At 42.5% G+C, this 24,951-nt stretch overlaps 1 protein-coding gene across 1 annotated transcript in view; it reads left to right on the forward strand.

Annotated features, from left to right (window-relative positions):
- The window catches only part of Pdss2 (decaprenyl diphosphate synthase subunit 2), a 167,033-nt gene that overhangs the window by 42,269 nt on the left and 99,813 nt on the right, over positions 1-24,951 (forward strand). The window contains exon 2 of the mRNA XM_051175586.1: positions 14,989-15,123. Coding sequence (XP_051031543.1) covers positions 14,989-15,123 — 135 coding nt within the window. The remainder of the gene's footprint in view (positions 1-14,988; positions 15,124-24,951) is intronic.

The raw sequence follows: 24,951 nt of genomic DNA on the forward strand, positions 1-24,951 counted from the left end.
GCCTAGTACTAAAATAAATCTGGGTCCCAGCAGCTCATAATAGTTAATAGCCTTTATAAATGGGTCCCCAGACACCTGTTCTTTTACTACTAATGAGGCCCTATTGTGTGTGCAGAAATAGTGGAGTTCCTGTTGATTGTCTGTCCTAGCACATCTCCCTGTCTCCTGTGTGCATATTTAAATGACATTAAGAAATGCTGTTTCCTCTTGTTTCTGTCCTCTCTAGGATTCTGCCAGACACACTGATTCTCTGTAATAGGTTGTTTGTTCCTAAATGCATTTAGGCTTGGTATTTCCCCCTTCCACTCCCCCACCCTCCATTTTCTGGATTTTAATTTTTTTTAAAGAGCCAAACCTCAACCTTGTTGTTTTATGAGGGCTCAATATAAAACGACGATGGTTTAATAGCACCAGATACACAAGGAGGCAAGCGAAGTTTCTCAAGGAACAAGTAAATGGCTTGTGGACATTCCGGTGGCCGATGGAAGTGTAAGAAAGCAAACTAACATGGAGACGCCGTTTCCACTGTGTATCGTGGTTGTGATGGGCTCACTTACCACACCTGCTTATAGTGAATGTCACTGACAATTTGGGAATTTTGTAATTATTTCTATTTACTTCTTTCTACCAAGCAAGCAATGCACTGGTTTCATAAGTCGAGAAAAACATAAGGATAAAGACTGTTACAATCCACCGGACACCAGCTCTGTTTCTGTACACTGGACTTCTAGTTTGAGATAACATCTGTGGTTACTGCGTTAGCTTGTACTCACTTTAGAGACAGTGTACTAATATGCTTTTAAAGCATGCTTTAGAAGTATGCTAGAAAGGAAGTGTGTAGACTGTCCTGTTGCCATGAAACACACGTTTACCTTAAAGAGTTCACAAGTATCCATAGTCTGTGATGACTTCCAGCTGCCCCCAAAACCATATTCGAATGTGAAAGTGGTTTCCTACTTGAGAACAAAAGAAAGTTAACGTATCAAAGTGCTTTCAGGTTCATCAGTGGAAGCATGAGGGAGTCAGGGTACAGCAAACACATGTGATCTCTCCTAAGACTGATGAAACGCCAGCTAAATACAGGGAGAAAATAGATCTACAGGTACTGTGTTTCCAGCTAAGGGTAGGTAGAAAGGCCAGCTGGTTCCAGCTTCTGCTGTAGGTTTCTGGTCCTGTCTGATAGCATTCTTGGCCTTTGAGATGGTGGAAACGTGTGATTTGTTAAGCTGGTATGTGCCACTAATGAAGATTTACCTGATAATTCACAAGGATGTCAGGTTACATGCAAAGGTAGGCAGGGAATGGCTATTAAATGAGCTGAAGGTAGCCCAGGATAGCTTGGCTCTGGGTCTGTGCTGTGTGACACAGTACCAGGGAGACAAGAACCAAGTCTGCTCATCCCAGATAGGGAACCAGTGACAGACCAAAGTAAGGACGACACCAAAGTCCAGTTGGTGAGCCTGTGAGTTTCAATGGGGTCACTTGGAGGAGTATGGGTGAGGGGCTACTTACGGGAACAGAAATGCTCAAAGCCGCCAGCCAGCGCCACCAAAGCCCATGGCAGCATGGGTGGCAGCTCACTAAAGCCTGGAGTAAACTGAGCTGTGCTTGAAGGCTGCCCAGCAGGTTGGAGAGTGCCCTTCCCTGTTGGCCCAGTTGAGTCTCCTCCAGGCAGTTCATCTGACCTCTGCCTCTCTGGACAGTTGGTCTCTTCCAGGTGGCTAGGCCGGTCCTTGCTGCTTCTGTGTGCTTGGGAAGGGAGGGGCCAGTCTATCCTGTCGTTTCCAGGGACTTCCTGAAGCCTTTCCGTTGTTTCCTTCCTAAGGCAGGAACTCTGCATGATTTAATGTTTCACCTCGTTTTGAACATCCTGTATCTTCTTTTATTTTTGAGAGTGAAGCATGTCAACTTATTGGCATAGTCGAATTATCGGCAAGACAGGTGGTGGTGTTCCCAGGAGGTGAGGTTGAATTTAGTCTGCCATAACGTAATAGGTGCCCATGTCTTCACCTTGAAGGCTCAGCAGGTCATGCTTTCGGTCAGGGTCAGCTACTCCTTCTCCACCTTCTCGATCTTTATGCTGCGGCCACAAGGCTTCTCTGCGTTCGCCTTGAACTCCGTCTTCAGGGCATCCCCCGCTGCTTCCGCACAGATCTGCGAGAGCCAGATGTAGCTGAGTCCATCCTGCCGCCGGTATGCCACCATGGTGTCTCGAGCACGCGTGCACACGCGTGTAGGGCAGAAGGGCTGGGTCGCTTCAGAGTCCTGTATCTTAAGAAGCTTCCCTCTAAGTTGAAAGGTTTTTAGTCTCAGAGGAGATCGCTGCCCAGCAGTCTGCAGCATCCAGGGCTCCAGTCACAGGACTCTCTTGTCTCTCAGCCTCCTACCCTCTGCATCACAGGTGTGGCTGGGAGCAGGGGCAGGGTGGGAGGGACAGGGCACGTCAGTGCACTTCCAACACCTGGATTTTCATTACTGCTAGTGCATTATAAAGGTCGCCCTTGAAAGAAAAATGAACATGCTGTCTTCACAAATGACAAGAGTCGCACTGCTGATTGTCTCGGGGAGTTATCCAGAATGGGAACACGGACAGCGTTTGTTTTGTTCATTATGGAGGAACTAATTTTAAGCCCTTGATAATGATATTCTGACACGTAGACAGTGCTGTCTGGAATAATTCATGGGGCAAGGTCTTCACGCCTCAGTCCTGGGCCGTCAGCACAGTGTTTTTCCCTCTGCTGTCTTCAGAGAAAGGAGGCACAGCGCTGAGGTGTGTGTCCCGTGGGGACGAAGTGGTGGTGTGAGACATCTTCTGCCGGGGTACGGGGAGGCGGACCACACTCACTGGTGGTTTGAAGTCTCCTGCATGTTAGAGCCCTAATTGTGGAAGTTTGTTCCCTCCCCACCCCCAGGGCTCTGTCTACCGTTATAAAGGAAAGATTTTGTTTTTCTATTGAATCATAATGTGTTCATCCCACATTGCCCAGTTAATCTCCTTTTCCCATTACCATCATGACTTGTCCTGTATAGCGAAGTATCTCACTTCTGATAGACTAATTATAGTGTAAGAAACGTAGAATTTATAAATGATTAAAAATGGGCAAACTTACTGGCAGACATGATATAGGAATTTATAGGATAAGAATTTAGAACAAATACCATTTACCAGATATTTTTTTGTAAATGTGTACAAGTGATCATTTTATATAATTAAAAATAGCAGTATTGTCCCAGCTGTTCTGAAAGCAAAGCATTCTGTAGTTAGATTTTTCTTTGGGCCGCCAGCTCACAAATAACGACACAGAGACTTCTTATTAATTATGAAAGCTTGGCGTCTCTTGCTTAGGCTTGTCCCCAACTAGCTCTTATAACGTAAACTAACCCTTTATATCAGTCTACATTCTATCCTATGGTGTTACCTTGCGCCTCCTATTTCCTCTCCATGTCTCCTCATGGGCCTAGATCCCTCCTCCTGCTTCGTCTCTCTTCCTGGAAGACCCGCCTCTACATATTGCCTAGCCTAACTATTGACCATTCCGCTTTTTATTAAACCAGTCACAGTGTGCAAATATCCCACAACAGCATCCTAAAACCTAGCTTGGGAATGCATTGTAGTACATCTAAGATGGGCTTAGTAAAAAGGTTCCTGGGCCCGGTGGAGCCTCTGCCTCCTGCGTAGTCCTTTGGACTGACTTCTTTCGGTACAGGTTAAGTGCTTCTCCCACGTTGCTAATGCACACTGGAATGGCTGCTCCAGCTTTTATTGGCAGACTGATCACATTCATAATTTTTTGGCTGCTTTTAGTTTGCTAGCAAGTTACCACAGTGGAATTCACAGCACCTGTATTTCTGAAAGCCATTACTATGTACATGGAATGGAAATAGATTTTTAAATAACAATATTGCATTACATCCTTTTGGGGGAGGTGGTTAAGGAAACTCTGCATTTCTTAATTTCTTATTTATTCTTTAGGAAAGCGTGGCAGAGGAGCATCAGTGCAGACAGGGTGCTGCTCTTGTTGTTTCGATCGTTACTTGCTCCTCATCAGATTCATATTTGTGGTTACCCGCCCTGCATGGCAAGTGCTGGGAAAACATTTGTGCAGCATCTTGCCAAGGAAGACTGTTGCCTGTGTGGAGTATAGTGAGCTCACTGTTCAAGATCTTCATGTGTTTATTAAAAGGGAAAAACCCCAGATACCAGTTAATTATATTCATTTGAATTACTACATCTTGTGGTTAGTATGTTGAATTTATTAAATAGTTTAAGTGTATTCAATACAGAATTACAGCAGTTTTATTGATATACTGGCAAAGAAACAAACATGACCACTCTTTACCATCTGTTTATAATGCTATATAAAGAAGACCATGTTGGTTGCCATGGAAACTGCATTTCCCAAACCACTGAGTGTTTGCTTAAATTCTCCAATCTTTTAAAGTCATAAGCTTTTTCCAGAAATGAAGAAAAAAAAAATTTAAAACATCCAGTGGCTTTTTTTTTTCCTCTCCTAAAAGTATTTTTTTTTTTTCCCCCTGTAAACTTTATGCCAAGACTGATGATATTTTACCTCAGAATCTTAATTTGAGAATTTCAAGAACTGGGTGCAAATGAAAATGCTCCTATTGAAAGGTACCACATGTGGTTTTACAAGCAATAAATGTTTGTTTTTGTTTTTATTGGAAAGACAATAAAAAGTAGCTTGTCGAGGTAACAAGTGTAACATGATACCTGTGGAGGAAAGACGCTTGGAACCACACTGTCTAACCATGTATGTTCATAGCCACGGCTGTCACACGAGGGAATGTGGCAAAGACTATGTAGCAGAGAGTTCGTGGCCTTAAGCGGAATTGTTGAGACATTTAAACATGTGGCTGCTAAAGACCTGAGGACCACAGTTCAGTCCCCAAAAACCCGCATAAAAACGTTGAGTCTGGTGCCCCATGGCTGATTTTAACTCTGGAGACAAGAGGGTCCCTGGAGCTCTTGGGCCAGCGTAGCCTAATTGGTGATCTTTGAACCAATGAGACACCCTTTCTCAAAGGAGGTAGGAGGTGTTTGTGAGGATGACACCCAACGTTTTCCTCTGGCCTCTGTACACATGCAGACGTACACGAAAGTCAGTCATAGACACTCAGACATGCTTATTACACACACCAACATACGCATGGAATAAATACATTTAAAATATGTTGTTGTGTTTACTAAATAGGATCAGTTGATATTCTTGAGACTCTTGCCTAGGGAATAAGGAAGTAAAGTAGATGCCATTCTTACTAACGTTTCCTAACCTAAAATGATTATTATGTGTACTCACAAGGTTTGTTTCTTTAAAACACTTTATTTTTATTCTTCTAAATTATTCTTAACGTTTCTGCACTGTGGCAGATGAAATATTTGCATCTGCTCCAACTTTTGCCACAACCCAGATCACTGATCATTCAGATAACAACAGTAGAAGTCATTGTATTTTATATGCCGGGTGTTCATTATTAGTGTTTGTGGTAATCCTGCACACTAAGTCGGATAAGTATGTACACTATTCTTTAATGTGTTTATTTTTTATTTTATGTGTATGGATGTTTTGCCAGAATGTACGTATGTGCATTGCATTTGTGCCTGGTGCCTGTGGAGGTCAGAGGTAGGCACCGCATTCCCTGAAACTGTAGTTACAGATGGTTGTGAACTGGCATGTGGGGGCTGAGAACTGAACCTGGGTCCTAGTGAAATGAAGGCTGTTGTCAGCTGACCAGTAACGTTCTAGGAGGGAAAACTGTGGGAGAAATGTCAGCCTAACATTACCAGTGTTGTCAGCGTTTTCCAGGCTTCGCTGCTGTAGTGTCAGCCTTTGCTGCCTTTTCAAAGCTTGGCTTAAGTTTGTGTTCATTTGCCTGTGTAAGCTTATGTGTACCGCATGTGCACAAGAACCCCGGATTCCTTAAGAGGGCTTCAGATCCTCCTCGGGGACTGGAGTTATTGCTGGTTATGAGCACCATTTAGGTTTTGGGAAACTAACTCAGGTCCTCTGCAAGAACAGTAAGCACTGTTAACCTGAGCCATCTCTCTAACCCTTTATGTCTTTTAAAAGTGGATTGTTTAAGCTGGTTCAGCTGGTAAAGCACTTGCCTTGCAGAATTGGATTTTACTACATATTAGGACAAAATGCATGTGTTTTTGTTTCATACAGGGTAGAACAAAAGTGAGCAAAGCTTTACGTCATTAAGCTTCAAATTCAGGTTTTCTATATTTCTGTTACTGGCAATAAAAATACAGAATGTGTATAAATTATATCTCTGGAAAATTAATATTTTCCCAATTTTTAAAAAGGGGCTCAAGATACTCAGTGGGCAGAGAACATGATTTCCTCCCCCCCAAAGTTGTGAATTTGTGAACTATTTTAGCAGCGCGACTATCACAGCCCACCAGAAGGGCACAGAGCCATAGATCACAAGCTGGGCCTGTTCAGAGCCTTATTTCAGTTTTAACACTCCTTGGCCAGGGGCTAGACCCCAGCTTCTCTTTCAGACTTCGAGGCTTTGTTTTTTTTTTTTTTGTTTTTTTTTTTTTTTTTTTTTTGTTACACTAAAAGATTTTGAGTTTTCAACTGCACAGCACTCTTTTGTGCTATAACTCTTTAGGTCTACTTGTGAATGGAGCTATTCAAGCTTCTGTGGCCATGTTTAAGGAGCCTCTGCTCCCCTGTAGCTCCTGCCTGGGAGCCTCATTGAGCATCCCCTAACTGAGGAAGAAGCCACACCCTTCTATTGGTCCAGCTCTCAGCACATCAGACCTGGAACATTTCAAAGCAATATGCAGGAAAAATGAATTTTTTTTTTTTTTTTTTTTTTTTTTTTTTGTACTTCTCTTACCCATGGAGTACCTTTAAGCCCTGATTTAAAGCCGCCATCCCTGTTTACTCTTACTTTAATTCTGTTGCATGCATTCTCTTCCTGCATTGGATGAATGTGAACTACAGAGGCAGATTTCAAATTACCCCAGGTGTCTCACTTGTCAGTTACGTACTTTTAGACAGGATACATCATTATTTCATCAAAGGTGAATGTCTTTGTGTATAGGACATTGTACTAAACACTGGAGATAAAACTGTAGGAAAGTCTGGGTGCTGTAATATGTTTATAGTGAGTGTTGCCTAGGAAGACAGCCAGTGTGCATGAATACAAGCTTGTAGTGTGTCTGATGACACCAACTGACAATCCCCATGAATCTTAGTGTCCCCATCACAGAATAGGAGTGATGACCGGCACAGAGATGGTTGTTAAGACCAGATGAGTTGGGACATATGGAAGCTGGTAGACACTGCTGAACGAAAGGATCTGCCTACTTGCAATCTGTGAATGAGTCCTCCTTGCCTCTCTTTAGTCGATCAACTGCTACTGTTCTCTGAGATGTCAATTGGCTGGGATAACCTGCACGTAATTTATTGTTACCAGCTCTGTGTTGAGCACGTGCCATCCTGCTCATTAACCGGCATGTAAATGAAACTCTAGGAAATTGAATTGTGTTTTTCTATTGACACATAGTTTGAGAGATAGTCTTATGATAATGCTTTCCTTCCACCACCTCCGTTGGTGGCCATTTTAAATGGCTACAAGGTCTCGAAGTTAATTAGGTGGCAACATTCCTGATTATGAGGGCTGATGGGTTGAGCTCAGGCAGGCAGTCATAGTTCTCTGGTGGAAACGCTTATGTGGGAGAGGCCCACACATAATCTGTGCCCCACACCCTTGTCACTTGGAATTCCCCCGAGTCTTGGTCTCTTGTATCCTAAATTAGTGTTGACTTTGGAAAAATTAATGAGATTTCCTTTAAAATTTTTGCTCTTCTGAACCATAATATTGCAATAATATTGTTGTCTTATTTTTTCAATCACTTTTGAAATCACGTTTTTCTTGCTCGAATCTGTCGCACTTCTCACTGCTATCCTCCTCCTAATTTGCCCTTGAGGTATTAATCTGTTTCTCTGTAAATTTTATCACCATTTCCCCCCAACTTGATGATTTTTTACTGGTTCCCTCCATCTGCTGTTGCATCTTTTACATTTGGCTTTCTCCTCTGCTTACTATGTGAATACTAACTACATGACTGTCCGCCTTGTTCAGGTATACATTTCTGCAGTTATGCACACTTGCACCTCTTCAGTAGCAAGGAAGACTGAGTTTCTTAGCACTAAATATGCATTACATTTTGCAGGAGTCTATGTTAAACTTACCTACATAGGAGACCAAGTGAAGTCATAGAAGTTGGAAGATTAATCTGAGAGCAGTTAGCTTTTCTGATCTGAGTGGTGGGGTTTATCGTAACTGATACTTTGTGTGGAGAAGAGCATGAAGTCCTTTGGAAACTTGGCTGCCTTATTCTCTGCACGGGCAGACTGTGGTAGTGGGAAGTGCTCAGCCGTGACGGCACAGCGGTGTTGAGTCTGTGTCTGTGTGGTGCAGGGATGATTGTAGTCCAGCCGACCCCCATCTTCTTGACCCCTAGCCTCAACACTAAGTTAAGAAGTGAGCAAAGGGGGTTTATACATAGCAATTATTCTAAGAAATCATTGAGCAGCTTTCAGTTAGTTGAATATTATTTTTTAATTGCTACATTTCATCCCATTAGTTTTTTTTTTTAAATATTCAATTATCATATCTCCGTTGCTGTTTTTTTCTAGCTGTATGTCTAATTTTAAGTTGGTAGGCATGTCTATCTGCCAAGGTGATCCCTTTCGACATTGGTTTACACTTAATTATTTCAGTAAACTGCTGGTGGTCAGTACTCATTTCTGCCAAGCCCCTGGCTTGATTTCCTCTCCCACTCACTGTTCTGCTCTCTTTCTTTTTTTCCCAGGTGTCTGTCCTCTGCCACATGCCCATCAAACCTAATTGCAGTGTTAGGAGGGCTCTGGTGAAGCAGTTCTTGGCACTGGCCTCCTTAGGGATTTAATTCAGGTGGGGTGTGCATGTGGGCCTCAAGCCATGTCAGTGGCTGCTATCACTCACAGATTCTAAAGGCTGGTCACCTCAGGCCCTAAAATCGTTTCAAGTCCAGGACAATTTAGTCTTAGGATAGAGGTGGCAGTAATAATATGATTGAGGTCGTTTTGTCGATGGAAATTAACCTCTAGCTCTTCTGCTAATTCATACAAATCTGTGACATCCAGGTTATTTTTAGTGACTCTCAAATTACAGTAGTTTAAAACTACTTTCATGAGTGTTAGATTTTCTTTTACAACTGAGTAAACTGTCATCAAATAGCTCTCTGTCTCTCTCTCTCTGTGTGCGTGCGTGCGTGCGTGCGCGCGCGCCTTCTTTGATACCATTTAAACTGTGGCTCTGTGTTTGAATGTTAAAAAATTAAAGCACTTAGTACAGTTCTCTAGGAATCATCAAATATGGGTTCTTTTATTATATTTCTTCAAATGAGAAAGCTTATTGCCTTTAAATTTTTCTGTTGTCTTTAAAATACAGGGATTGTTGGTTTTTTTTTTTTTCTCCATACTTTTAAAAAAATAAAGAAGAAGACAACTAGGAAAATAAAACATTCACCTGTTAGTTAATACTGTCTCTGTTTCTGCTTGGTAGCATGTCCTTTCTATCACTATAAAAAAATATATTTCAAACACACAAAATAACGCAGGAACACAGAGACGCTGGGCACAGACCTGAAAGGCCAACACTGCCAACACTCCACTGTGCTCACGGCTAGCTTTGTTTCAGGGCTTGCTTCTGTGCATTGCCTATTTTGAAATGAATTGAGACAGTGTTGGCAGATGCCTGCAATCCCAGCCACAAAGGAAGAAAATCTAAGACTATCCTGGGCTACATGGTAAGACTCTATCTCCAAAATCAAACAGGGCCAGGGTTCAGTGTGTAAAGGTGTTTGCTGCCAAGTCTAATGATCTGGATTTGATCCCCAGGACTCACACACTGGAAGGAGAAAACTGATTTCCACAAGTTGCCCCTCCACATGAACACACACACACACACACACACACACACACACACACACACACACACACACACACCAAAAAATCCTGTCGGCCCACAGTTCTCTTGCTTCTGTCTCCCAAATGTTGGTATTATAGGGGCTCGTACTGTGTGGCTGCACGGTTGAAGGAGTCATAATTTAGGAAGAGGGGCTCAGGACTTCAGAGCAGATTGGCAATATTACCGGTTGATTGATAATCTGGAATGGCTGTATTATTAGTACATAACGTTGTTATTATCATATTACATAATACAGCATTACCGATTAGCTGGTGCTGTAGTCATCCGGGCCCCTTTTGCTCCACCTGCATAGAGTCATGGGTCAGCAGGGAGCTCTTGAGGTGCTGGCCTCTGCCAGCCAGAGTTTCCCCCACTGTTCAGCAGTACAGTGTCGCAGCAGTGTGCAGGCTGAAGCAACAGCAAGCCCTAGTCCTCAAACTCCTAGGCAAGCCTCCATAAGGGGTCTTCAGCCCTAGGACTACGAGCTCTGCGTACGCCTGGGAAATCAGGGCTTCTCAGCCCTTCCCCGTGCCATGGCCTTGCAGCTCCCGGGCAGACCTAGGTACCTAGGCCCTGAAGACTTGACGGTGTTCTGGTGACGGAACCTTTGCCTCCTTGCAGCCTGTTCTCCATCAGGAGTGTCTGCCCTCCGCCCTCTGTTACCTTCTTTCTACCTACCCTTCTTTTCTGCCCTGGCCACTCTGGACCGTTCAGCTGCTTCTGCTTCTTCGGCCATCAAACAGCTGGCTGCCTGGCCCCTTCAGCTTGGCCACCATCAACAGGACCTCTCTGCTGTTACCTCCTACTGTCCTCTGTTTCTGATGCTTCTTTCTGTTACTAGCCCTGTTGGTGCTACTGGAAGTCGATCAGGAGAAGCCTGAGATTGCTAAGTGAGTGCAGGCAGCCTAGGGGAATATATTCTAGCTGACTCGATACACCTGAAGAAGTATGTGGACCAATCACACTTGTTTTTTTGGACGAATCACAACCTTGTCATAGCCACAGAGCAGTGGTTCTCAACCTCCTGATGCTGCAACCTTTCACACAGTTCCTCATGTGGTGGTGAACCCCAACCATAAATTTCATTGCATTTCATAACTTAGTTTGCTACTGTTAAGAATAGTAATATAAATATCTGATAAACGTGATATCTGATATTCAACCCCTGTGAAAGGGTTGTTGCCACCTCCACGGTGACAACCACCACGACGGTGAGAACCACCACAATGGTGGCTTGCCTGAGTTTTGGACCACTCACCGGTCCCAATAGATGTGAATGGTTGCTTATACATACAGGCTTGTGACTACCTGAAATCTTGCATGGTTGTCTCAAGACTGGGCTTGCAAGCCCAAATCCTGTTTACACCTTGGCATTTCCGTTACTAATTGACCAATGTGGCCAGTAATGGTTAAACTTTCCTAAGCCTCCTTGACATGATTTTTGTGAGAAAGCAGCTGATGCGATTATCATTTCTATTACTTGGTGTGTTAAATGTGAACTAGAGTTTTATCATAAGTACCCTCAAAGCCCCTCAAACAGGCAGCCACTGGGCCGGTGAGATAGCTCAGGGGTAAAAGCAAGGCTTTCTGCCAAGCCTGATGACCCCAAGTTTGACCCCTGTGACCCAGTGTAAGTACTCGCCCACCCATTCCCATACACAAATAAATATTTAAAAGCAAAGTATATGTTCCTTAGGCTTTCTATTGCTGTGATAAGACACTATGGTCAAAAGCAGCTGGAGGAAGAAGGAGTTTTTTTTCATCTTAATATCTTGTAGCCCATCATCCCAGAAAAGTCAGAGCAGGAACCGGGAGGCAGGAGCTGATGCAGTGCACATGGAGGATGCTGCTGTCTACTGGCTTGCTCAGCCTGCTTTCTCATAGCGCCCAGGACCAGCAGCACTGCCCACTGTAAGCTGGGGCCTCCCACATCAGCCCATAGGCCGGTCTGGTGGCGCATTTCCTCCACTGAGGTTTCATCTTCCCAAAATGACTGTAGCTTGTGTTGCGTTAACAGAAAACTAGCCAGTACAATACACTGTTTTGAAAGGCAGCCATTGGCCTTAGTTTCCTTATATGATTGCAGCCCCCTGCTCCCACCATTAGTGTGTGTATATTTCTTTATCCCGTGTCTTGGAGACTCTGTTTGTGGGTAGAATGCATTCCTTCATATTGGTTACTAATTCTTCCTAAGTCCCCTAAACCTAGGAATCCCCAATATTTCATTTCCATGTATGTATGTATATATGTAGGTAGGTAAGTAGTTTGAGACAAAGTTTTTCTTTCTAGCACAGAACTAGCCTTGAACTCACTCTGTAGCTCTGTGAAGCTCTGGAGGCAGAGGCAGGTGGATCTCTGAGTTGGAGGCCAGCCTTGTCTGCATAGTGTATTCCAGGGCATACTATGTCTCTCAGAAGGGAGGGAGGGAGGGGAACTTCTTATATGTACTACCACACCTTGCCCCCCCCTTCTTAGCTCTTTGCCATTTTTTTTCTTCTTTTCCCCTCCACAACACCTTCATCCATCAATTTCTCCTGTTTCAGCCATCACTTCCATGAAGAAACCTGCTAAATCTGTACCCACAGCCATTCCAGCTCCCCACTGGGCATCTCCATCTGGAAATCCTTGCATTCAAAACTGGCATGTCAGAAATTAAACATCAGTTCCCTGTCAGATTTATTTCCAGTCTCTACTAAGTATGGCATCATTACCTTTAACAGCAGGCTTGACTGTTAGACTCGGCCCCTGCCTTTGCTTCGCCCTTCCCTTCTCTCGCGTCTCCTTCATCTGGTCAGTGGGCCCTGGTGCCCATTGCCGCTCTCCATGCCACTGCCCTAATTAAAGCCCTCATTATCTCTCCCCAGGCTGCTGGATGAGGTCTCCACTCTCGTTTCCTCTGCACCCAACACGCCATCACCATGCTATTAGGCCCCGTGCTCGGATTTAGTCTTTAGCGCTAATTACACTCCTATCTCACGGACAAACTGTCCAAACCCCCAGACTGCTTGCTGAAGGCCACACTGCACCTGAGTTCCCAGACGCTGTGGTGTCCTTTGGCTGTCGCTTCCCTGGGCCTGTTTAGGAGACCATCATGCCTAAATGGGCAGTCCCACGGCTTCTGAACCGGCTCCCATCCCCCCTTCTTGCCCTTGCTTCTCCTCCTCCTTCCCCTCAGCATGACAAGGGAGCCCCAGCCTCCCTGTCTTCCCATTCTCTTCTACTCAACAAAATCTGACCGTCTTTCAGTGAGGGTAGTGAGCCTCCCGCAGGAAGCTTCTCTCCGTGTATTGTGTAACCCTTTACTCTGCTGCCTTTCTCTCTGACCTGTATATTACTGAGTATGTATTCAGATATATTATGAGCTTCCTGCAGTAGCTGTTTTCTTACAGCTCCTGCTTCTCTGTATGCCCCTCCATCTTGACACACTCGTATTAAAATGAAATTTAAGAGGATGCCCTTTTTAAGAAAGTGCACAGCAGTGGTTGGAGAACTCGAGGTACGGGGTTGCATTACTAGTTGTGGAAAGGTGTGTTGGAGCAGCCCTGAGCGAGCCAGCCTTCAGTGTGATCTACAGTAGAATTTTGGAGGAGGCAAAGCTTTTCAACCAAGCTGGACATGTAGCTCTCACCTGTGATCCCAGCAATTGAAAGACAGAGGCAGGAGGATTGTCTCGGGTCAGTGCCCATTTGGGCTAAGCAATGAATTTCAGGGCAGCCCATTTCAGAATGGGTTGGGTTTCTTATTTGATTGGTTTGGTTTGGTTTTTATCCCCAAATATCATTTACAGACTTTTCAGGATTAGTAATCTTTAGAATTGGTTATATATTCCTAGTAAGTCAAAAAAAAATTTTTTAGATTTGACCCATCTCTGGATATGCATTAAGCTAGCCCAATAATTTTCAGTGGGTATCACAGAAGCCACCTCTTCAGACACCTTATACCACTTGCTTATATCTCCTGCCCACCACCATATCATCTTTCTACAACAACAGTGGATTTGTGTTTCGTTTCATTTTCCATTTGCTTTAATACTATAGTACCTTCCCATTGTTGTTTGGATGAGGAGCAGACCTCTTACCATAGAACGTTGAACCTGCATGGTCTAGTCCCTAAGTGTGTGCCTTTGAGTCATTCTTGGCTGTGAACAGTCTTTTTAGAACATTCTCTTATTTTCCCAACCGGTCTATTACACATTCTTTCTTCCCTAGAGACAAATGTTCCAATGAGATGACGTTGGGCTGGGAATTCCATTGGAGATGTGCTATTTGGTGAAGTAGAAACCTATGGGAGATCATATATATTTATTAGAAGACTGGAGAGGACTTGTTGAGGCCTAGGAATGGAAAGTAGAAGAAGGAAAATATTTAAAAAAGAGGAAAAATAGGTTGCCGGAACAAAGAGAATGCCGCTTATGGGAAGGTTCCTGTCACATGCTACCATGACATTTCACACTTTATTCACATTGCCCATCCATTCATGACAAGAAAGTAGATGCTATTGTTCTTGTTTTATGGAGCAAGGTGACAGCCTCTGACACCTGTCCCTGGTGACTGACAAAAGAAGTTGTCAGCACAGACCCTGCTGCTCTTGGACTGAACAGGTTGAAGCATCCTCCTGATACCTGAGCAAATGTGCTTTGTGAAGGAGAGCTTGGAGTGTAGCACGTGGTAGCGAGCTTATTGAGCATTCGCAAAGCCACTCGTTCCAGTCTGTGCCAGGAAGAAAAAAAAAAAAAAATGAAAGAGTGCCAGTCAGGGGTTACCAGTGGGAGGCCCCAGAAAGGGAAGAGGGCCCATATTGTCAGGCCCACATTGAGAACTGTTAAGTTTACCAGCTGTCTTCTGAACTTGCTGCTTTCCTCCTAGAGTTCTCTTTATTCTAGAAAAAAAGTCCATTGCTCTGTCTTGGAAATTTGAGCATTGTTGCAGCCACCGTCTAGCTTGACCTGCCCACTCATGGGCGAGTGTGTTAATCCTCTCCTCTCCTTGTTACCAGGGGCCTTGTGCACGACAGCCGGCACAACCTCCAGCTGCGGGGCCTGGTGGTGCTGCTCATTTCCAAAGCAGCCGGGCCCAGCGCCGGCAACTCTCCAAGTCAGAACTACGACATGGTCAGTGGGATATACTCATGGTAAGTGTTCCTGCATTGCCCTCTAGACTGTGACACTGGTCAGCCCCAGGCATTCTGATTCTAAGTCAAATGAAAACAGAGTTGGGGCCTCTCGGTGGCTCAGCGGTAAAAGTTCCCATTTGATAAGCTGGATCACCTGAGTTTGATACCTGAGGACCTACATGGTGGGAGTTCCCAGACGTTGTTCTCTGCTCTCCACAGATGCAGTCAATGGTATGCACGCCACAGCTGGTGCCTTTTGGTACACCTTTTGCCATTTTATCCAAGTATTTTCAGTAGAAGGGTTACCCTGGGATTGTTTCAGTCTCTGAGCATTTTGAGTTGATTTATGTTTGTGTTGTTAGATACTAGTCATTTTGTGAGTTACTCCTGTAGTCTATAGTGCTGTTAGAAGAGTTATCGGCTCTTGAGAAAACAAATCTCAAACTGAAACATTTTCTCACAATACATTCAGCAGATGCAAGAATTTCTGACTCTAGATCACCTGTCTTCTCTCTTTCACATAGTTCATTTCTCTTGTACATTGGTCTAGACATTGAATCTAAGATCCTCTGGTGAGAATCCCTACTTAGAGGGATGTCTGTCTTCTCCACACTGCTCCTGTGTTAGAGCTCAAGACTTGACCTTACACATTTTATAGATAATTCTTGACCAAATTTAGCTGAGATTGTGAGAGAGGAAAATGTCCACAAAGACTTGGAGTGATCATTAACAACCCATTGGCAGTGGAAAGCAAATGGGCCACACATCTCCATCCCCTCAGGAATCCCATTGATTGGTTGTCAGCTGTCTGCTTGTGTGTTCATCTAGATAGCTCTGCACATGTGGATAAGATGAACACCAGCCACGTTATTATCCCCCATGGCCTTTTTAAAGTGCTACTGTGTATGGAAGAGTTGTTCATAACTGAATCGCTCTCATGTTATAGAGGAGCTACCCATTCTAGAAGTTAAGGTTTATCAGAAATCTCCTGGATAGGGGGTGACAACGTTGGATTGAAGTCCTGTTTTGATTCTATATGGTAGGGGTTCTGTAATTCAGGGGCAGTTACCCCATGATGTTTGCTCAGGGATCTACATCCTTATTGTCCTCTGAAACAGCTACATCATTCGTCCGTGACACGCGGTCTCTAAGCAGTCTGCGTAGAGCTTGGTAAGAGAATACGTGCACTTCAGGCACCGAAGCCTTTCCAGGTAAGGCTGTGCATAGGAACACATGCCTGAAGACCCAACAGTTGGAATACTGAGGCAGGAGGATCCCACTGAAGGCCTGCCTGAGCTACAGAATGAGACCCTGTCTCAAAAACCAGACATCCTGTCGACTAATCCAAACAAATTTTATACTTGAGCATGTAGAATCTCAATTATGTTTAGGAATGATCCTGACATAATTCCAGGCCACTTTCTCTAATCAAACTTGATCTGGTAAATCATCAGTTGTCTAGGTGTTTCACACACTTGCTAATGTAGGAAAGTAATTTGGCACAGGCATTTGAGAAACCACCAATTTGTGTCTGTACCACTGAAGTCAATTTGTTTGTCTCCTGCTTCCATAATTATTCAAGTGTAACTTTTGCTAGAGGCTTGTATCTATAATGCCACAGTGAATTATTTAACATTTGAGGAAAGTACTGATTTGGGAGCTTTTCAATTTGCCCCCAACTACTGGGGTTTATATTGTTGGTGGTTTTCTCTCTTTAGCTTGACTTTGATGTCAGCTAATGGGAGCTGAGTCAATTACCTAAGGGACCCAAAGTGAGTTAGGTGATCTTTTTTGTTTGGCCTCAGGATATAACTAATGCTGTGAATGTGTCTACAAACTTATCACATAATAGCTAAGAGAGACAGAATTTAGGCTACAATGTAAAAGTGTAGCTGTGGGGAAAGGCATAGACCCACATTTGTAAAAATGTGCTGTAAACAACCACCCAAGCCCCTTTGCCTACAAGGTATCAGATTTAGGGTGTGTGTCATCAATATTAACCTTTAAAAAATTGATTCTAAGGCCAATAAAAAAAGTCTAACTGCAGCTGGAGCTAGAGCTCATCCGCTGAATACCCGCAGAGCTGGTCTGGTCTTGTAGGTTCAGGCGCCATTACAAAAAAGTTCAACTAAACTTGCAAGTGTCCCTAACCATAATGGGGAAAATTGCAACTTTCCATTCTAGTAATGGTAGAATACTTTTGTGTACAAAAGCTATTTTGTACCAAGTACAATATATATTACATATAAATTGAGATTTTTCTTTTTTCTAATGTAGCATGATTATTTAAAGAAATTCAGGTAGTAGTTGTTGCTGTTAGTATTACTGTGTCAGTAATGTAGTCTTGCTCTGGGATCTAGGGTGGCCTGAAACTGGCTGTAGAGTCTAGGACGTTACTGAATTTGTGATCTTCCTGCTGCAGCCTCTCAAGTGCCTAGAAGTGCTAGTGTCTACCAACACAGTGGGTCCAGGTGAATCTTCCAAATGGTTCAGTTTCCATTGTTGTTTTGTAAGAACCAACTCAGTTTACTCTCTTGTAACTAGCAGTTAAAAAACAAACCACAAACTGTGCAGTGTTGGTGCATGAACTGGAACGTGAAAGCTAACACTGAGGCATGAGGACCACAGGTTTAAGACCCAACCTGTACAACACAGAGAGTTCAGAGTTAGCCCAAGCTATGGAGGAGACCCCATGTCTAAAACCACAATGGTCCCTACAAACGGAATACAAATTTAGCAAACGCATGTGCTTTCCTGCCCCAGTGCCCGGCTAGACTTTTTCCCAGCTTCCCTTGAAGTTTTCTGGGTCAGATTTCTGCCTGAAATCCAGCTAGTAGTGTTTGAGCAAAAGTGGTGTTATATCAACACTGTAATGCCAGTAGTTTGGAGATCAATTGAAAAAGTCCCAAGTTAGTAGTTCCATAAGATGTTAAATAATTCACATTATTGATAGAAACCTCTAGAAGTGTTATTTATTACTTACTAGACATAACAATCTTGCAATTTCAAGAAAACGTGTAGTTTGATTACATATTTCTATTGACGGTATTATCCTTACAACAGTAAAATGCACATACAAATCTAACAGTATTACTAATTCATTACAAGCAGTACTTATTTTCTTCATTAACTTTTTATTGTTATTTCCAACTTACACAGCATGCACAAATACAGCAATTACATGTTGAGTGAAAGGGGAAGGCACTTTATGTTCAACATTCTGTACATCAGACGCCATTGCTTTGCCCGAGTGTCTGGAAAAACACAATATAAGAACAGCCTCTTACAACACAAGTATAATTAACCACCAAAAGCAGGCGGGCTAAGCTACTAATGTACTCATCCTGAGAGTTAGTTGATCATATATAAATAACACAATATACATTAGCCTGCCTGACTGTATTACAGCAAAACTCAGCTGCATAAATGTGTCGGGTTTTTTTTTTTTTATTGTTTGTTTGTTTGATGCTAAGAGTCTTTTAAGTCTTTTTCTTAAGGGAATGTTGTCTGCTGACTAGTGAGAGTCCAAAGCCAAATGCAATATCCAGTGTCCATTTCTACATCTTTTGGGGAATACTGATGCCTGAGTATTTTCTTTAACATAGAAACCAGTTGTTGTTTTTCCTTTTTCCAACTAGACTTCTGTCCTAGTTAGATATAATATCTAATGGACCACTTTTATAGATGGACACCAAAATGCATGTCTTTTGACATTAGTCCTTACATGCTCATTGCTGAACATTTTGGTATTACAAAGTTTTGATATTCCACTTACGTTATTTGGAGACGCCATTTCAAAGCAGTTTGGATGATCTGTACCTGCAAGATTCACTGCTGTCCAGGGGTAATTGTGTCCTGTAGTACCTGGAGCATCAATTCCTTGGCTGTAATTATTTATATGTCCATTGCAAATAATGATGCAGTGGGTTTTTAGAGGCTGTGCATAAGAGTACCAGCAAACTGAGACACAGAACAAGTTTCCACCCTTCTTTCCAAAGCTGTAGTTAATCACTTGAACAGTAGCCAATATAGTAGAAAACTGGCAGACTTTTCTTTGCAGCAGGCTATGTAAAAGTGTTTATAATTTACAGCTTATTATGCCATGCAAATGACTGTGTTCCAGTGAAGGAGAGTGAGGAAATATGCCTATGAAATTACTGAACTCCCCTTTGTTAGTTGTTTTCTGGCAACAGGAGAAGGATACTTGCACTTAAAATGCATTTCTGTATTTAATTTTGTCATTCAATTAAAAACTTCTGGGGGAGGGGGATTTACTTTTTAACTCTTTTTATAGACAGGCCCAAGCAGTTTTAACTTAACAAAAAACAGTAAGCTGAAAAACCACTTATCAGGGAATTGAAATGACCTGGTACTAAATTGTTAGGGTTTAACTCAGCTCATGGCTGCAGTTGAGTTTGTTGTTGTTGTTTACACGTGTGCACATATTTGAAGTGGGAGGCGTGTGTACCTGTGGAGCACAGAGAACAATTTGCAGAGGTCGGTTTTCTTCTTCCCCATTTGGAGTTTAGAGGCTGAACTCAGTGTCGTGCTGGCCACTCCATCTTCACCCACAGAATCATCTCTCCGGCCCCTATGACTGCAAGTCTGATTTTGGTAAACCTGCAGTGCCTAATAAGTAACCTGCATTTTTCAACTGAACCTGATGTGAACTCTGTTTTCTTTTGTCGGCAGCCCTGTGGCTGAAAATTAATCTTTCTTAGGAACAGTTTATAGGGATGGGGAGATGCCTTGGGACTCGGCAGTCTGTTTTATGTACCTACTGTTAGCTCTTTGACTTGCTTTTTCTGACTTTATGGGTTCATATGGCTTCTAAGGCCAAGAAGCACCTTGCCCTGTGGGTTCAACCTGATCACAGTCTGGCACAAAGGAGACAAGGCTGGCTTTCTGGTGCCAGACTAACTATGTGTGGGCCTTTGAGGCAGAAAGTTCTTGAAGAGGCAAGTAAAAATACAGGAATTATCCCTAAAACTCTCTGTGTGTCCTTCCCCTTCCAGATTTTCGAGCTGAGATGGTATCTATTTAATTTACACTTTTTGTGAAGGTGAAAGAGGAAAATGTTACATTAAATATTTAAAACATGGGTTTGTTGGGTTTTTTTGTTTTGTTTTGTTTTGTTTTGTTTTCTTATTTTCTGATTGGCTTAGAAGCCAGAATCTCTTGGTTTTGATCAGTTAATAAGCACATGGGTTTGCTTGTTTGTTTTTGTTTTGTTTTCCCATGGCACAGGCCCTTAGGTGCTGATTGTATTTAAATGGGAATTTTTGTGTACCTGAAACCCATATTTTTCTTGAGAAGTAATAAATTACTATTTCAGAGGAAATAGGATGTTTGTGTCAGGATAAAGTCACTGCCATTTTTAATGCTGCTGTCCTTTCCAAAGAACTTTTGGTATGAAAAGCTTTATAACCACTTGGGAAATTTTGTTTTCTGTTTCAAGCCCTTTTAAGTTAAACATTACAACTTAATGTCACGTCAGATTGAATTCGGTTTAAAGCTGAGTGTAACAACTGGTTGTGATTTCCTGCTTCTGCCCTTTGGTGAACCACCCGCTCTGAGGATGGAAGGTGGCGTGCTGGCACCATTCTCCACTACCTCATCTGGCCTCGGGTTAAATGAGTTGGCGATCTGGATGTAGGGGTGGACCTCTGAGCTCCAGGCCAGCCTGGTCTACATAGTGAGTTCTGGACCAGCCAAGGCTACACAGTGAGACCCTGTCTCAGAAACAAGCAACAGTAATAATTTTAAAAAGGAATTGGTGGAGTGGGTAATGCCTTCTCCGGTAGCCTTGGTGAGAAGACTTTGCCAGTGAGTCACCAACGTAGATTCAGTGCCAGTCACCTCCCGGCTTCTGCTTTTCTTCTGCCCCTTTGTAGAGCGGAAGGCCAGGCATGGTGGAGCAGGACTATGAGGCGTACTTGAAGGCTGAGGCAGAAGGATGGCCACAAGCCCGAGGCTAACCTGGGCTACAGAGTGATGCCCTCTCTCAAAAGTAAGCAACCTGTTTGTCAACATTTTATGGAACAATAATGACTTGGTTTTTCCATTGATTAGATATATTTACAACTGCCAATGTGAGCATCTGGTGGCCTTAAGATAATCACTGTTGCTTACTACTGAGTATAGAATTACAAATAATTTAAACTTTTATTAGTTTAAATAAAGGGGAGAATAACTCATCTCTGAGAAGAATTCCATGTGTACTATGAAGTCCTCAGAGATGGCCTGAGTAGTGTCTTCAAACCACACTTGTAACCCAAGTGCCCAACACTTAGTCTCCCTACAGAGATGGTGGCCATTGCTGCATGCGCTTTTAAGAACTGAATGCATGCCCTTCTCAGTCCCATCTTAGTCCATTTCTTTTTCTTTAAAAAAGAAAAAAAAAAACTTTTTACACTTACTTATCTTTCATGTGTATCTCTGGGTAGGTGTGGATATCAGAGGACAACCTGTGATTTGGTTTCTTCTTCACCATGTGGGCTCCAAAGATGGGGCTTGGGCTTGGGCTTGGGCTTGCCAGCCAGCACCTTCAGCTGCTAAGCCATCTCACCAGCTCCAAAGCTCAAAAATTTAGTGTGAATTTTTATACATTTGTTTTGTGCTATAGTAAAATTAAAAATATGTACACATTAGTTGAACTATTATAAGTTCAAGTGACTGTGTATAGAGCAGAGCCAAAGATACAGCTGTTAGACCTGTCAACACTTACTTTTTGTGTGTTTGCTTGGCAGATTTTTGAGACAGGGTCTAGCTATTTAGCCCAAATTGGCCTCAAATTCAACAATCCTCCTGCCTCCACCTCTTAAGTACTGGGATTACAGACAGATGTGCTACCATGCCGGGCTCTATTCTAAGAAGAAACAAAAACAAAACAAAAAAGCCCTCCTCAAGCTTTTTTCCTTTGAGATCTTGTTTGTTTTTTGTGTATATTTGAGTGTTTGCCTGAATGTACGTCTGTGAGCCATGTGTGTACAGTGCCCACAGAGTCCAGAAGACGGCACTGCACTCCCTGGGACTGGGGTTAGACTTGCCCAGTTGCCATATGGCTGCTGGGGATTAAACCTGGGTGTTCTGGAAGAGCAGCCAATCCTCTGAACCATTGAACTATCTCTCTAGGTCCCGGTTTTTGTAAGATTGTGTGTGGTGTGTGTGTGTGTGTGTGTGTGTGTGTGTGTGTGTGTGTTTGTGTGTGTGTGTGTGTGTTTGTGTGTGTGTGTGTGTATGCATGCATGCATGCATATATGCATATATATGTTCAATGTTCATGCCTGGTGCCCAAGGAGGCAGAGAAGACTGTTGGATCTCCTGGACTTGAGCTACAAAGGTAATGAGCTTCCCAATCTGTGTGCTAGGAAATGAATCACACCCTATCCAGATCAGCTCTTAATGACCAAGCCATTTCTCTACTATAGTGGTTCTCAAACTGTGGTCCACGACCCTTTGGGGCTTGAGCAATAATTTCACAGGGATCACATATCAGATATCCTACATATCTGATATTTGCATTACAAGGCATAACAGTAACAAAATTACAGTTATTAAGTAGCAACAAAAACAATTTTATGGTTGGGGGTCACCGCAAACATAATGAACTACGCAGCATTGGGAAGGTTGAGAACCACCGCTCTAGTGACTCAGGCCTGAACTTTGTTAGATACCATACCAAAAAGATTAAGTCAGTTTATTCTTTATCACCTGAACGTTTATTGCCTCTTACAGATATTTTGAGACCCGACACAGACATGATAAACAACAGTAGGACTGAAGTCATTCTGTTATGCGTAGTTTACACTTCCGTCATGTAAAGGTCAAGACAGGGATTCTTACTTCATTTACCAGAATAAAGATATAGGAAAATAACCAACAGGGCTCAAATTTTAGTCCTGGGAAATTATTCACTAAGATGTACAAGTAACACTAGTGGACTATACGCTTTCTACTCTGCCATTTGTTTGCCCATATGTGTACTTGGCCAGGGAATGTTCTGCTTTAAATACACAGATGAGTAACCAATCTGAACTATTCTACAACTTGCTATTAGGTGAATTCCATGCAACCAACATTCAGGGTTTTTGTTTGTTTGTTTGTTTGTTTTTTGTTTTGTTTTGTTTTTTTGTTTTTGTTTTTTCCTAGCTTGTATCAAGATTCTTTAAAATTGTCTATTCTGATGACCAGAGGAAACTCTTGTCAGTTTGTGTTAGGGCCTGGCTTCCTGGCAACCAGCATATACTAACGTGCTGGCAAGTTTCTGTAGCCTTGATTTGAAATCTTTTCATTTTCTGTCCAGTTCCTTTACTGATCTGGCCTCAAGCATTGCCACACAGGACTGTGGCTCCTCTTATCTTAGATTTTTATTGAATTCTTAGATTCTATCCCAGGTCTGACACGTGACAAGTACTCAGTAGATGTGCATTGAATAAAAGCTGTGAAAAACTACTGCTGTTGTAGTGTAACAGTGACTCATTAGTCTGGCAGTGAGCGTTGTCTTTGTAATAACACTGTGGGTTTTAACATTCCATCAACAGAGCTCTAGAAATTTCTGCAGTGGCTCCTGCACTCATTTGCTCAGCAGGGGACTCAGCCACCATTAAACAGTTACCTGCTGATTTACCAAGAATTTTTTTCTTTTCTTTTTTTCTTTTTCTTTTCTTTTTTTAGCAGTATCCATTTAAAAATTTGTAACTTCTACAAGATTTGACTAGGCCTTTCTAGTTGTAAGAGCTCTATCCACTCACTGTAACTTATGAAATATCAATAAATAAATGTGTGCATAGGCTTGTCACAAATCAGAGAAACCAGGTGATCATCTTGAGAAAGTAAATATTGAGTGTATAACCAAATTGTACATGAAGGCAGAAAAAAAAAAAAAAGAGTTTAAAAATAAGTTGGTGTAAATGAGGCATTTCAAACTATAGGTTGGTGCCTCACCATTAACTTTAATTTTGTGGCTTTTGTCAGTTGATGTCGAAACCTTAGTATTATTTTTAGAATAGTTTTTTAGGGTTATTTAATTAAGTAATGTGGTGTTTGCTTATTTCAGACAGTGTGCCTTTGTTTCTGTTGAAGCAATGCTAGCAGGACATTGCTTTTCTCTTCCCTTTTGTTAATATTCAGTGTTAGATAATGGTTTCACAAATAATAGATTCCAAGGACCTTTGATCCACCATTACTGTAAAATAAAATGCAACTTAATTTTTTTTTCTGGGCATAATGGTTTTAACCTTGTGTACTAATTTGACTGTGCTTGTGGGGGCAGATCCTTAAATGAGACACAAATGAAGGAAAATTTGCTAATGCTGCCACTGTATATCTAATGAGCACTGCGTAATAAACCATAACCTCTTCGACATTTCTCTGGAAAGTGGCGTGATTATTTTGGATGGCTAGCCCTTTGTGGATGGCTCATTACCGTCTGGCATAATATGTATTGATAGAAACTGTAATTGTCAACTCCTATTTGACATGCTGCTTCTAATAAATATGGCTTGCATCGCTGGAGCCCACTAATGCTTATATGGGCATCTGTAATTAAAGAAAAAATTATTTTTGGTTAAGGATACATGTGCATATTTAAAAACTCTATAAAATATGTCTTTGCTTCCCTCCCCTAGCTTTGTAGAGTATTTGAAGGACTAGAGTTCTTTTATAACTATAGAGGCCAACATATCACAAGGTGTATATGCATGCAGGGCAGTGTGTATACAGGAAGAGAGCAGTCTTTACTGGTGAAGAAATAGACTCTGTGAGCAACTTGTGCGTGTTAGAGCATATGAGTAACAGGTGCGTGTTAGAGCACGGGAATAACATGTGTACATGTTAGAGCACGGG

Source organism: Phodopus roborovskii, unplaced genomic scaffold (assembly GCF_943737965.1).
Source record: "Phodopus roborovskii unplaced genomic scaffold, PHOROB, whole genome shotgun sequence".
NCBI classification, from domain to species: domain Eukaryota; kingdom Metazoa; phylum Chordata; class Mammalia; order Rodentia; family Cricetidae; genus Phodopus; species Phodopus roborovskii.